This window comes from Neopsephotus bourkii, unplaced genomic scaffold (assembly GCF_033783945.1).
Source record: "Neopsephotus bourkii isolate Nb327-2 ecotype Australia unplaced genomic scaffold, CSIRO-AGI_Nbou_v1 NB_1279, whole genome shotgun sequence".
Classification (NCBI taxonomy): Eukaryota; Metazoa; Chordata; class Aves; order Psittaciformes; family Psittacidae; genus Neopsephotus; species Neopsephotus bourkii.
The window spans coordinates 2,608,092-2,623,378 of NW_026901764.1; the positions used below are offsets into that span (position 1 = coordinate 2,608,092).

Genomic DNA, 15,287 nt, shown 5'->3' on the forward strand with positions numbered 1-15,287 from the left:
CTTATAACAAAAACTACAGATAATGATCCAGTATTATCCACATCTTCTAGGAGTGTCAGGAAATGCCTACTACACTATTATACTCCCTCAGAGGGGTGTGTGTGGTGGTGGGAATCTATGTCTGTAGTTTGCTTATGGCACATGGCAGTTATCATTTACAATATTAAGTATTGACGTATGTTTTTAATATATGTTTTGCTCTTCACTCATCCCTTAAGATACAAGCCTTATCCTTGCTTGGGTGGGCAATCTCTACGCTAAACTTCTCCAGATTCCTCCCACACAAAATATTCATGGCCTGGACTATGCTCCATTCTGTGCTCAGAAGATGAGTTGAGCAACCCAGTGCTGACAGTAATCCCATAAAGGTCAAGAGAAAAAACATCTCTAGTATGACCCCAAAAAAGGCGTGAACCTCTGTACAACAGGCAGGGCTCCATGACAATAGTCAGTAGCAGAAATGCAAAATTGTAATATCCACCTCTCCTTCCCAGCTCTGTCAGGATTTATGCAGCAGAAGCAAGTAAAACACACAACTGAAGTCAAAAAAGGGAATCCTCTTTGTCAACTGAAACACCCCAGAGCTGCAGCAAAACGCTTTCCTTCCCCACTTTGCTTAAAATGGCTCTGCAGCAATTAAAAGCTATTCTGCTAGCATGGAGCAAAAGAGGTAACTAGATTAAAATGTGATTGTTCCTTAAAAGATGGAGTTGTACCTCCTGTGTAGTGCCTGACAGATTTGGTCTACCTCCAAGGCATTGTCTAGGAGTACTACTGGTCTCATCCCAAAACAAGTGCTGCTTCAGGGTGGGAGCTTGAAGAGGAAGGGGTTTGGTTGATTGGTTTTGATAAGCCTTACAGCAAACTGTAATATCCTCCAAGAACTTCCTTTTCTAGTAAATCTAAAGCCCAGGAAAAAAAGATTTGTTCTCTCAACGTTTGGCAGCACTATAGGTAGACCCGACAAGTGCTTCACCACACAATAGCAATTTAACAGCCTATATGAAAAGTTTAAAAGAAGTCCTTAATAGAAAATGTCATACTGCAGCAACAGTTTTGACATGTTTAGGAGACTGAACAAATTTAAAGAAATATCAGACTAATTTCACATTTTAGGTACTTATTAAGAAGGAAACTAACCCTAAACTGCCAACATACTTCACTTACTCTAAATTTCAACTTTCGTTTAATACAATTTATTATTTTTACCCCCAAATGCTCTTCCTCAACTTCAGTCTTACAAATCTGTGGAGCATTATATCCTGGAGGAAAGATGAGGGAAAAATGAGAACACCAACTCCTCGCAACCACCTGATTCATCTGAACTGTGACTATGAACTATGTAAATTTGAGCAGTTACTGAATAAACACAAAGCAAAAGGTAATCTAAAACTTGTTGTTTAATTTCTTTAAACAATACATAAACAATGGAGACAACCGGGAGAGGCAAACAAATAGGCATAAACTGAAACACAAAATTACACAGTGCTGATTCTGTGAACACAGACATTTCCCCATTTACAGACTTCCGACACCTTTCCACCGCTAGCTCATGTTTTGTGTTATAACTACTAATGATCAACTGTAAGAATGCATGGTATACACAAAGACTAAAGTCAACAGCCTTTCAGAAGACATCATCTCTCAACTGCAGAACACACCAATATTTAGTCAGCAGCAAATTGCAGAAGCATACTATTTAACAGCACACTTCAGACTCTCTGATTTAGCAATTCTTTCAATTTTTCCATTACAGATTCAGACTCTTGCACAACACATGCAAGTTCATAGACAAACTTACCTTACTTTTTCCTCTCCTAGAGATCCATTAAGGACAATCTACATTAGTCTAAAAATCAACAGATTCAGTTTGCAATTCATAATGCTCAACTTACAAAACACACCTTCCAACAGTCACTCTCACTAATAGAAACAGAACTCTCATTCATACTGATAAGATATTCATACAGAATATTACTCATCTGAGTGGGTCAATGAAAAATGAATGATAGCACACCAGCCTCATTTTTCATTCACTTATTGGTGTATATGGATTTATACAAACCAGTCTTTAACGTTCTGTGTAGAAACCGCATCAGTAAGTTAAGTAACCTCATAGGATAATCAAAGTCAGTAAATACAGTATTTACAGTCATCTAGACAAAGCTTAACTGTCTCTTTACTATTTATTTTCCACAAGACCCAAACCCCTTGAAATACATATATGTTCATTTCATATGTATGATTCTATTCTATGATTCTACATGCTTTAGTCAGGAAGGCCTGAAGAATGTTGTCCTCCAGAAGGATTGGATACTGTGGAAAAACAATATTAACTTCTTTTCAACATAAATTTTCAAAGATGCTACTGATTACAACAGGGACTTTATTCTAGAACTGCATGCTTTGCCTAAAGAGGCTAGCAGAACAGCATTTAATTAAAAATACAGAAATGCCAGTTTTAAAGTTACCTCCCCCATCCCAGCACCTGCAGACAAATATAAATGCCTCTGAAAAAGCATCATCTGTAAATGAGTAAATCTCACCTTGCTGTGGTACAAACTCCTGCCCACCTGCCATTCCATTATGAAACTTGCTTTAAAAGAGTTGTATCTAGAAAGATGACAACTGCTTTTGTGCAAGCTTCTAGAAGAACTGAACTGGTAAGAGGCTGAATATAGGAAGTTCTAGTTCAAAAGATAGTTGACACTACTATAGAATGGAAGTGCTTATATAGCCAAAGTAGTGACATTGCCTGTACCATTAACCAAGGTTCTTTTTAACACATTCGGTAACATTTCTACAGTGTTCATTACTATAGTGCCTGAAAACAAAGGAGGATTATAAAACACCTACAATGAAACTACTTATTTCCTAAGAACACTTCAACCTAACAGTAGTATAGAACAACTGTCTATACTTCTATACTAATTTGGAAACCATCAGAGCTGAAGTTTAGATCTAAGCTTACACTTCAGAAAGTCTGATCTTTCACATTTAACTCTGCAAGGTAAGAAAAGCATTTTCAGACATAATTTTTCGTCTTATTTCTGTAGTTGTGTTGATTATTTAAGGTTCAAATAACATGCATGGGGAAAAAAAGAAGTCAGGTCAGGACTGATTTCTAAGAATTGTTTAACAAAACAAAACAAAAAAAATCAAACCAAACCGTTCTGAATGAAACAGAAGAAAAAATATAAAGATTTGACATCAAAAATATGCCTACTTCCTCTCTCCTGACCAAAAGAATAAAAATTAATATTGATATTTTTAAGACTAATGAGAAATTCAGAACCATCTTGACCCACTTTAGAAGCAGCAATCCTAAAAACAACTTCAGTCAAAGTTATGGGGGGGGGGAAAAGTCTGAAAGGCTTGTGTAACAGCAGGAAATATGTTCCTGAAAGACAATAGCTTTAAGTTTTCGATTCTAAACAAAGTCAGTGTTAAAAGAAAATATCTGAACATAATGAGAACAGCAGAAATGGAATGAAGAAGAGATAAATTTCTGGGAATGAATCATCACCCTCATATGTCAGCAGGATCCTGGAGGTCAAGGCACAGGGAGAGACAGGTACATCTGCACTTCAAGAGCTCAGCTGCGTGCCCATAGCTGTTAAACACGCTCCTGTCAAAGGTGAAATGACAGACAGTGGAAACAGTGGCACAAAATTTTACAAACTACTGGGCATGCCTTTCCCCATCTATAAACAAGGGACAGACCCTAACCCTGCAGCATATGGAAGGTGGCTCATTCTTCTACCAGAATTACTTCCAACTCACAAAAGTCTTAAGAAAGGAAAAATGCTTGTTTACTTACAACTTAACAAGACTTACTAGCAAAGATTAAACACAGCTGTTAACTTACAATTTGATTTAGGTCCCTGACACTCCATCTCCTTTTAAAACCCAAGCATGGGACTGCAACATCCCAGGTAAAATGCAGTAGCCGTAACAGACAACAGGTCACTGAACAGAGAAGCAGCACTATCAGACCCCAGCCTGCTACTCATATCACTCCTAACCCTAAACCCCCAGAAATATTTCCTCTGTTTTTGATAAAATAGCAAATCAAACCTAAGTTTAAAACTCTGATTCAGTATGTGATCACATCATTCCAACACTACAAAGTAGAAATCCACAGCACTAATCTAGTAAGAGGCAAACGCATGGTGTGGTTTTTTTTTTTTTGCAAATCTTTTCTATTGACGATTTGTATAATATTAATATTTTAATGACTTTAAAGAATAACAGTGATGCTGCATGCCTCAATCCCAGTTAAGAACTGCCAGTAGAAAGAGCAATGCTGTTCTGCACACCTGTACCTTCTGTGGAAGGCAGAGTCTCCTGCATGTCTCCTTGCAAAAAATAAATCCATTAGCTCATTAACTTTCCACCCTCAATGATCAGGATTCAGAAAGCTTCGCTGAACCACAAATGGCCTATTCCTTGCCCACTGAACTTCAGTGCAAATCCCACAAGAATCATTTCTGGTTTGTTTTTTTTCCTTGGTTTTGGGGATTTTTGTTTTGTTTTAGTTTGCAGGGGGGTGGATAGTTGCTTTTTTGTTTGTTTGTTTTTAATAAACCTACAAGTAGTTCAATATTTTACAACTGTTCGCAAATCAACACTATTTAAAGAAAAAATATGCGAAATATACACCAATTTATACAGACTGTACGCACATTTCCTGAATCCATTTCAAAACAAGGAACACAATGAATGATTTTGGGGGGGGGGGAATAAAGGAAGAAAGGGTGAGGGAGGGGCAGTAGGGCTTTTAGAGACCTTGGGGGCTTGATGACAACTCCTCCTCCATTATGCTATCGCCATAACAATACAAGGATTTGTACAGTAAATAAGATAAAATTTTATGATAGAAAGAGGCCAGAGGACTTCTTTTTTGCTTACTTCAGGAGGAGAAGGAAGATACACTTAATAATTCACTTACACATTTACAGATAATCAATACCACTGCATGCTGACAATAACCCTTCTCTGGGGGGATTCTTGCACCATACAGTGCATATACCATGACTGGATGCACAAACCAGCAGTGCTCGAAAGAGCAAGACTTACACTGGAATGAGTGCAATAGGGGAAAAAAAATAATTAATTAAAACCCCCAAAATATCAGTTATCAAAACACTGGTCTGCTCAGATGCTACCAACACTTTAAAAGCAGAAGTAGTGTGGAATTAAAAAGAATTTATTTCAATAAAGATTCTTCCATGCAAAATGTAAGAGACACACACAGCCTGTACTCAGACTATATGTAGTATAAGAAATTAATGTTGTGAATTTTATTATATAAGCTCGCCAACTTCATATCATTCACATGCATAATTTATTGTCTTTAATGTTTATGCTCATTAGTACTAAACCAAAAATTGGCATTTTCCACATAACTATAAACAAATAAAGCAAGTTACTGCGCACATTTTTCCATAGTATTATACCTTATTTAAACTTCAAGCAAGCCAGTTTCAGCCCTCAAACACTAATTTTGTTTACAACTACTTGACGAATCCCAGCAACTCCGCAGTATGCACCATCCAAATGTGTTTATTACAGTTTTGTCCTCCTTCCTGTACATGGGTATAAAAGGCACTTTTCTCCTTCCCCAAAATGCATGTTAAAAATGCCAATGAGGAAGTCCTTTTAAGTCATCCAACAGTAGGTACGTCTGCTGATATGCCAGTACTTTCACCCTCACGGAAGAACCATTAGTGACTTAAAAATTCTACCGGCTTTAACTGAAGAAAAATAATAGATAAGAAGTATGCTTGGCCATGCTATTGTTTTCTGCTACAGCACTTTCCTACTCCTTGTTTCTGCAAAAACTGACTCAAATGAGAAACACAAGCTCACTTCTCAAGAGTTGCTATTCCACAGGTACAGCTACAAAAAAACAATATAACCTCCAGTGATCATATGCATAAGGTCAAGAACCTATTTCAGACTGTAACAGAGCCACCATGCATTTTATGAAAGGACTTAAACAATCTCAAGGAAATCTGTCCCAGTCTATCACAAAATGTTTTCATCACATACAGAGAGATTATCAGACACTGCAGATCAGTTGAGATGACAAAAATTTAAAAGCACCTATACTACTGATTAATTGCCCTATAGATCACAGCCAAAGACTTCAGAATACATGTCTGAAATTGAGAAAGGCTGCCACTTACACTGTGTACACCTGCACAAAACAGATTAAGACAAAGAAACATTTTGAAACAATGTCACTTCTTTTCCCTAAGGGAAAACTGGCTTAAATTTTTATGTTCCTTACCATTATTGTAACTCTTTATGCAGAATACCAAAAACTCCTGATCAGTTTTACAGCAACTCTCATGAAGCCCTTTTACCTACCACTACCAGGGAAAAAATACTAACTCCTGTTTAATAATGCACTACTGTATAACACAAGAACGAGGGGGGAGAGAGACCTACACCAAGCCACCTTTTCCCTCTGAATTAAGATAAACAGTGTTTTAGGTTTTTTGGTTTAATTCTAGGCTTTAGACTTACTAATATTTTAGTTGTGAACATTAACTTTGTAATACTGTATAAACTATATGAGTTAATAGCTAAGACGCTCTTTTTTATATATATATATATATATATATATATATGTGCGTTTGAGAATATAAAGCAATCAGGATTCACAAAGCCCAACCCTGTAAAATATTAAGTTAACCGAAAGATCTTGCTGCACTGAGTGGGCTTACATTATTTTAATCAGAACTGAAAAAGCCTGCAGTAAACCATCTCCAATTCTAACCTCATCCCATCCTCCATGACTGTCTATCCATTCACTGGTATAGCACACATGCTGAATTGGTTATAGGCCAAAGCAGAAATATAAGCATTGCTTACATAATCTGAATGCATAAAAACTTAATCACAGTTCAGCACATTTTCTATGGTTTACCTCCTATAAAATGCTCACAGAAGACACCAAATGCAGATCAACCTCTTGAATTAGTAGATCTACACATTTTAGGTTGATACGTAAATTTAACAAACCTCATCTCAACTTGCATCAGTTCCCCAAAATTCAGAACAAAACAGAGAAGCAGTCAGCATTCCCTGAGGAAAAAAAAAATAAATGCCTTCTGCCTACACAAAGCCTGAAACAAGTGGCTGTTAGATCTGAGGAGAATGGTGCAGTGGCAATGAAAATATGAGTCTTAATACTTTCTGATGGAACAGTTGAAGCCATTTACTTATAAGTTTACAGAATTTTGAGGAAGAAGCAACATCAATTGATAAATGGGTTTGAAAGAAACAAAAGGCTGTCTGCCTTTTTGCACAGGACCAGATTAAATGAGAATTTTCTACGGTACAGGTATTTCAAACAAAATGAATCAGTGAATTTTTATATATATACATATATATAAACACACACATACTTGAAGGACTTATTCTATTGCAAGTACATATGTAGGATATCTCTAAATACTTTTCAGAATTCATAATGTAACCATGCAATACTGATCTACTGGAACAGTTCTGAGAACTGGCAAAACACTACTTTGTAGCATTGCTCTAGAGAAGATATAGCTCTGCAGGAAATGAAAACGATTAAAAGCACTCAACAAAACCCTGACTATAACGATCAAACCCAGTAACCTACACCAGGTCATGCTGGTTTTCAGACAGATCTGTCCGAACTATTTTATGGTGACAACTGACACATTGCACTGAGAAAAGGATATGTTCTTGCAAAAAAATTCACTCAACACAGCTTAACATTACTTCCATGATTTTTGAAAATAAATTACCAAAATGCTTTCCAAATTCTCCTTGTTTACTTCTGTAAGAAGTGCATTATTTAATTTTGTAGAACTTTTCCACCAAAACCACGTTTAAAGCTACTGTTTTCCACTAGCTAAACAGTCACAGCAACACAGCTCAAACACACTTATAGGAAACATAATTTATACATGCTATATCTCTGGCACAGACATCACATCTTTCCAAAAGTTTTACATGCAAATTTAACATTCTTTGGCACTACTTTTCACATATCAACTGAATCATCCACACACTAGGTTTGTTGCAAGCTTGTTTGAGAGCTTTTAAAGTATTCTTTTAGCCAGCAGTAATGGGCTCACTGACGGTTAAACAAAGAAAGCCAATCTGAGACCCTGAGAATATTATATACTAAACCACAGAAGATAAGAAAACTCCCAACACTTCTCAAAATAGGTGCACTTAATTCATGCTTTGTAGAAGTACCAAACCTGCAATTTCGCATAATGCACATAGTGTGCATTCAGCAAGAATATTACTGCACTCTTCCAAATCATTAAAAAAAAACAAAACACCCCAAAACCTAAAAATTTCCAAACTATATCCAACTTACATCACTGGCAATTACTTGACATTTAAGAAATCAGTTTTCTAGAGGAAGGTGTTCCTGCCCATGGCAGACAGATGGAACTACATGATCTTTAAGGTCCCTTCCAACCCAATCATTCTATTTTGTTACTTTTAGTGTTCAACCTCAACAAAATCCTATTTGTTGCAATGTGTATGAATTTTAAACAAGAAAGTTTATTTAAAGACTGCTTAAGAAACAAACAAAAAAAATACACTCACTCAAACGCACTCTTACTCTATTCCATCTCTCGCTTTAACTCTGCTCTGAACGCTACCTGGATAGGCCTTATACAAATATAGAACAGCTATATATGATGAAACTGTTAAAAAGTACCATCAGCAGTTATTGAAAGCAGCACAATCAAAGTCTTGATTAACTGCACATGCAGTTACTTAACTACACAATCTCAGTTCATTCTACTGAACATATAGTATTTTCATTAAAAATATTTCATTATTCTTTCCAGATTTTTTTTGAAAATGTTCAACTCTGAAGTCTCAAGAAAGAATGCATCCTCAACTGGATTACTTCTGATGCAAAGTTTATCACTGTCTAAGTCAAGACCACTAAGAGAATACAAGAAACTTCTTTTTACTAAGTTAGTTTTTAAATAAGGAAAATAAATACATTTTTTCTACTGTCAACAGAAAACTTGGTTAAATGTATAGAAAACTATTTTCCTCAAGCACTTTTGATTACTCTACAACCTGCTTCAAAACAGTAAGCCATGTACTCAAAGTCATTGCCCTTGAGGTAAGAAAAAGCACAGAGCACATACCAGGAGCTAGCAAACAGTAATGGACACTTGGGGTGACAGATAAGCTGCCACCAATTACAAAAATAATAAAGAAGGAATATAGAATAGAACTAATTCCAGAACATTATAACCTCTACGTGCAACACTGGTGGTTCTCAAAGGTTTTGCTCAATTTCTACTTAGTTTCTAGTAAGGCAGAAAAGGAAAAGTTTAGTGCAGTAATGTATTGTAAATGACTATTTTGCCTTTCCTCTAGCTACTGTAGAATACATCAATACCAGAAATATAAAAACATTATGAAAAAAATATTAAAGAACCTACACGGGAGTAGTTGCCTCCTGTCCAATTTGGCTACTTCTAATTTAATGCAATAGTAAATAGCTACCTCCATGCAAGAAGCAAACTAATTTACAACAGACAGACCTGCTGAAGAAAGATGATCAATAAGACAACAAATCGAAGCAGCCCACGAAGTCACCTCTGGAAGCATATTTTAATTGAGAACTGAAGTGCAGAACCACCACATTTGAAATAAAAGAGTGAAGATCAGTAGCTGAAGTACAAATAGTACACTTTCTAAATATAGGCTCTATCCCCCACACATATGCAACCTCATTGACAGGAATAATCCCACTGCAGTCAGTGGCACTATTCGCAGGACCAAAGCTATACATCCCCTTAAGCCTCCACAAAATCCATATTAAAAATTTTGCACAAACTGCAGCTATTCCCTTCTGCAATTATGAAAGGGAAACCCTCCAAATCTCTCAACCAAGTACATGCTTCTTTTCTGTAAACACTGCATCAACAGACTCATCAATGAAATGTCTTAAAAAAAAAAATCCATTGAAGGGGACACCTGTAAAAGTGCTGTCAACAGATGTCAACAGTTAAGATCTGTAGGTATTGATGCCTACTGACTTACTGAATTACTTTAGGAAGAGGATGTCTTTTAAAAAAACTTCTAGACATTCCTGAAGCAACTGAAAAGCCAGACAATGCTAGCAAAAACAGTTTCAGAAGGAAAAAACTTTGATTATCACACTTAACCTTATGCAAGAGCAATTCTCCACACCAGCTGCAGATGCGCATTTACAATACTGGTGAAAAAAGTAAAACACAAACTAAAGTTCATCCCATTGCTAAGTCTGCCTTTGTTGGCCGACCCATACTGACATATGGTTGGAATAAACGAATCAGTTTATCAAGTTAAAATATATCCATATTTTTAGTATAATTTCTAATAAGATATACATATTGGTTTTGTCATGGTTTATTTTTTACAGGTGTGTGCTACCCTTATCCATGTTGCAGTAAGTCTTTTTCTTTATTCCTATAATCCAACACTTCTTTGAAAAGGGTGTTTATATAAGTAAATATCATTTGGAGATCAAAAACTTTTCATCAGCTGAAATTCGTAATTTCATACGCCATTTTTTTTAACTTTTACCATTAAATAGAACTGTCGATGATTAAAAGTAGAGGACAGTGTAAGAGATGAATAAATCAGGTTGCTACGATTAAGCTAGCTGCTGAAAATATAATTTCCTAATTTCATCAGCAAAAGTTTTGATGAAATGAACACATTGATATGTTCCTTGGAGAAGATAAACAGGTATGTCCAGTTTCTCTATAAAGGCAAACCACATTAGTTCTACACTACTGCCTACTGCGATCAGATGTAGCATCAAAAAGTTAACGCTAAACCTTAAAAGCCAGTGACTCAACGAAGCATCTTCTTTTTAACGTATACAGCGACAAACACATACATACGTACTTCCTGGCCATCCTCTGGCAGACTGAAACTTTTCTATTTCTCTCGTTTCTCAATACCATTAATAGCACTGTAGTCGTTAATGCTGTTGTAAGCTTTAATTGAACCAACTGTCAAAACACAGCAAGCTTTATGGCAGTTTAAATTAATCATCTGGCTCATTCCCCTCTGTAACTCAAAGGGATGGCATGCTCATGGCTCTACCGAACATGCATGAAAGTTACCTACACCTAGATGTTTACAGTAACATCTTCTGAATAGCTGGCATTCTGCCACCTGAATCTCATAATCATACGACTTAGAGCCTCTTTTACAAAGCAGGGAGTGCGTTAAATTCATCAAGAGGAAACTCTCCAGAAAACGTAAATAAATACACACACACACACCCCCTTCCGGGGCTAACTAATTTTGTTGATGTAGGCGTATATCTCGGACTTCTTTAAGACTTTTTCCCCTGAAAACAAAGAAGCGATATTCCCCCCCCCCCAAGCCGTACGTGGATTTTCGTAATTGATTTGTTTGACTGATGAGGGAGACGATAATCACGGGGACCAGTTCCTCCACCTCCCACTCGCCGCGCGGCAGACAACACTGCTCCCGCACGTCCCCCCGAGCCCCCCGCAGCTCGCATAGGAGTGCCGGAGGCCGCCGGCCGGCTGACAGCTCACCCGGCACCGCTCGCACCCGCGGCCCCATCCCAGGCCGCCTCTGCTCATGGCCGGCCCAGCCCGTCCGTCCCGCGGCCCCGGGCACACGGCGCGGCTGACAGGGCGGCGAGGCCTGGTAGGAGGAGGAGGCCGGGGCCTGGCGCGGCTGCTCAGTCCGGCCTAGGCCCGGTACTCACAGGGAAGGCTCGGATCCGCATCTTGGTGTCCTTCCGGCTGCCCGTCCCCTTGCTCAGGTTCGACATCTTCGGGGCCGGCGGCTGCGGCGCCTCCCGTTCGGAGGGGCGCCGGGAGACGCGCGGCGGGGCGGCAGACCCCGGGAGCGGGGCCGGGAGCCGGGCGCCGGGAGGGGGAGGCCGCTGGCGACCTTCACTCCGGGCTGCGGCCCCCGGTGCTGCGCGGAGACCGGGAGGGCCGGGCCCAGCCGAGGCTGGGGGAGCGGCGGGGGAGGCGGCGGCGAGGGGCGAGACGGCGGCGCAGGCCCCTCGCTCCGGCGGCGGCGCTTCCTTCACCCTCCTCCTCCGCCGCGATGGCGGACAAACATCGCTCAGTGCGCAGGGCCAAGCGCCCCCCCTTCCTCTGCCTTCCTTCCCACCGCCCAGCCAGCAGCCAGCGAGACACAGATCCGGCCGCGGGGGCGGCGGCGGCGGGAGGGCCACGGGGCGGAGCGCCGCCTGCGGGAGGTGGGGGGGGTGGGAGGGGAGGCAGGCGCCCCGCAGCTCTCGCGAGGCTTCGCAGCTCTCGCGAGACGGCCGGCTGCCCTACTCCGGTGGGCGGGGCCAGGCGGCTCCTAGCTGTCACCATCGCGGACGGCAAGGGGAGGTGCGCGGGAGGAGTGGGCGGCTCTGATTGGCGGAGAGGGACGTGGTGGGGCGGGGCCAAGCGGGGCGGGCGGGGCTGGTCTGCTCTGGGCCGAGGGGTCCCCATACGGCGCCTGATGCGGGGTGCGGTGGGTTTTTTTTTTTGGGTGGCAGTTCCAGCTCCGTCAATGTCCTGTTTCTTGTGCTTGTGGTGCGTGCTTCGTTAGGGCTAAAGTGCAGGTGTCGGCACCCACACGGGAGCGTGAGCGGGCCTCGAGGCAGTATGCGTGGCGTGAGCGGGGCCTGTGGAAAACGGGCTGCGGCCCCATACAGACAGCACCTACCCCGTGCTTTGGCTATCTGGCATGAATCTTGCTATGCACAGCTAAAATAAGAGAGGCGGTTTGTTCTCTTCCTATTTCTTGCCCTTTGAAGTCTCCCGGATGTCAGTTGTGCCCCTCTGAATCATGTCACCGGTAGGCGTATCCCTCCGCGGAGGCTCGCAGGATGGCATGATGCAAGGCGGGTTTATTTATTTATGTTTTGTGCTTTTGTCGCAATGCATGCCTGAGAGATGAGGGTGCCACCTGAGGCAGCTCTTACATGAGCCCGGAGTTAAATATAGGTCATTCAGGGAAGGACGGTGGCTGTAAAAGGGAAGCGTGTCTTGGAAATGTCAGATTCTGTAAGTTAGGAGCAGCGTGGTACCTCTGAAAGGTAGGCTGGTCAGCCAGGAAAATCTAGGTGCCGGTCACCAGGGGACTCACTGAAAAGTTAGTGGATGAAACTGAAATCTGGGTCAAAACACGCCTTGCTCAAGATCCCCCAGAGGAAGTACGTGGCATAGCCAGGAAAAGAATTTCTTTTAGGTGACTCTCGAACTGGACTCTGAATACCAGGGCGTCTTGCAATGTACGTTTTGCATCCGGCTCCACTTACCTCTATCATTACTGTTTTCCTACAGGTGCCTCTACACAGCAAGTGCCCTCAGGGCACTGAAGCGATGTAACTTCTCTGAGCTAGTGTACCTTCTGTGAAGAGTAATTTCACCGTTTTTGTCTCTCTGAGTTTATTACAACCACTTCCCTATACATTTTCATATACGGCGTGGTTTTTAATCTCCTGATCAGAATTAAGTATATACGCCTAGAAAAGATGTTATATAACAGCAACACAATAAACAATGATTGCACCATGACTATGCAATACGAACCAGTCCTTTACAAAATTACAGTGTAGTCAAAATGCAGATGAAACAAAAATGACAAGGGAAAGATTGCCATTTGTTAATATGAAGAACACAGCTTCCACATTGCTTCAATATCATTTCAGTCTTCTTTCCCCTCCTAACTACTTCCTTTGGCAAATGAGAACAACCTTTTATGTTAATATGGGTTTTTTCGCATTCCATGACAGTTAAGATTGAGTCATTTGAAAAGGTTTAGATTTGACTCGTGTGAAAACAGTTTGAAAAACAAAAGTGAGAAGTAAATTTGTACTGAAACACAGAGTTTTCTATTTGAAAATGTTACAAGAGTACTTTTCAACAAATCTAGTGCCATTTTCAAAACCCAAAACTTTCCCCACAGTTTTTGAGGAACTGGCATTTCTTCTTTCAAGACAGAAGAAAAAGAACAACTTTTACTGCATCCATTACTGCAGATTGCCCTAGATTAACTTCCCTATAACTATTGCTTCTGTGCTTCCCCTTACTGGCCTTAAGCTTATGGCAGCCCAGGACCACTAGCGTCTTGACTTCTCTTCATCTAGGTTGCTACTAATGCACATTTTTATCTGAAAGTTGGAAAAGTGCTGACTCATGCTTAGACACTGTTCAGTATGTCACAGTACGCTCAACAGAAACCAAAATTACTCTCCCACCAAGTGATCTCAATTCTCATGTCAAATAGTTTTATTTTACACCGTGATCTTATACCTACAACATACTAGCATATCTATAGCTTATGATTCTGTTTCTGAGTTCTGTTCTGTGACTGTCCAAGGTGGAGACAATAACTGTTTTTCTAGTGCAAATTTTCTCTTTCCATGCATAATGTACAAAATGAAGTTTCACTAAAAATTTGCTTTGAGCTTACACAAGGAACTCATTTAGAGGTTCATTAAGTGCATGTAATAGTAGTTCTAGGCAGGTCAAAGCCAGAAGGAAGACAGGCGGGTGGAGGAGGATAGATTAGCATAGGAAGAGCTAGCCACCCAATTGTCTAACTGGGTCACCTCTGCTATCTCACATACATATCTTATGTATCTTGTGTTAGCCTGGCAGCAAAGTAACGGTTCTTGTGTAAAATGGTCACCACTGCTGGGAAGTTCATATCTGTGTGTTACAGCAGCCTTAAACGCCTTTTACACCAATCACAACATGCAGAGGTATGAAAGCCCCCCAGATAATTTAAGCTGTGCAGAAAAGAGCTCAGCATTATTTACAGCAGTCATTTACTGGTTTGGGTTTCTTTCTGAGCTCCTATCAGTCCTCTGATTTTACATACTGATGAGTAACAGTGGAAGTTGCTCTGGTACCTGCTAATCCATACAGAATATTTTCACCGGAGTGCCATGTCACCATGCAGACTGACGTTTTTCATGGACACATGTATCTTGAAAGCAGCAACAAATTATAATTATTTAAACACTGGTTTTATAATCTGAGTTAGCACCTTAATCATGTGAAGGGTGATGGAAATTTTAGAAGAATGTGTAGAGTGCATTACATTAGAATCAATCTAAATTTACATTTTTATAATCAGGCCTTTAAAAGCAGAACATGGCTCTTCTTTAAGTTACAGGAAAAAGAAAAATCAAGCCTTACCATGTCAAAAGTCACCATTTGAAATAAAGAAATCATACTCTTATTGGCTTAATTATCCTCCACCAAAGCCAG

General features: G+C 40.2%; 1 protein-coding gene and 1 long non-coding RNA gene across 2 annotated transcripts in view; one reads left to right on the forward strand and one right to left on the reverse strand.

Annotated features, from left to right (window-relative positions):
* Window positions 1-12,256, reverse strand: part of CUL3 (cullin 3) — a 62,148-nt gene extending 49,892 nt beyond the window's left edge. Inside the window, exon 1 of the mRNA XM_061365171.1 lies at window positions 11,768-12,256. Within this exon, the coding sequence (XP_061221155.1) occupies window positions 11,768-11,833 (66 nt within the window). The 5' untranslated portion in view covers window positions 11,834-12,256. The remainder of the gene's footprint in view (window positions 1-11,767) is intronic.
* A 217-nt stretch (window positions 12,257-12,473) lies between these two features.
* On the forward strand, window positions 12,474-14,789 carry LOC133218593 (uncharacterized). Its single transcript, XR_009727202.1, has 2 exons — window positions 12,474-12,537; window positions 13,353-14,789. It is a non-coding gene; the product is annotated as an uncharacterized LOC133218593 (long non-coding RNA).
* The last annotated feature ends 498 nt before the right edge of the window (window positions 14,790-15,287 follow it).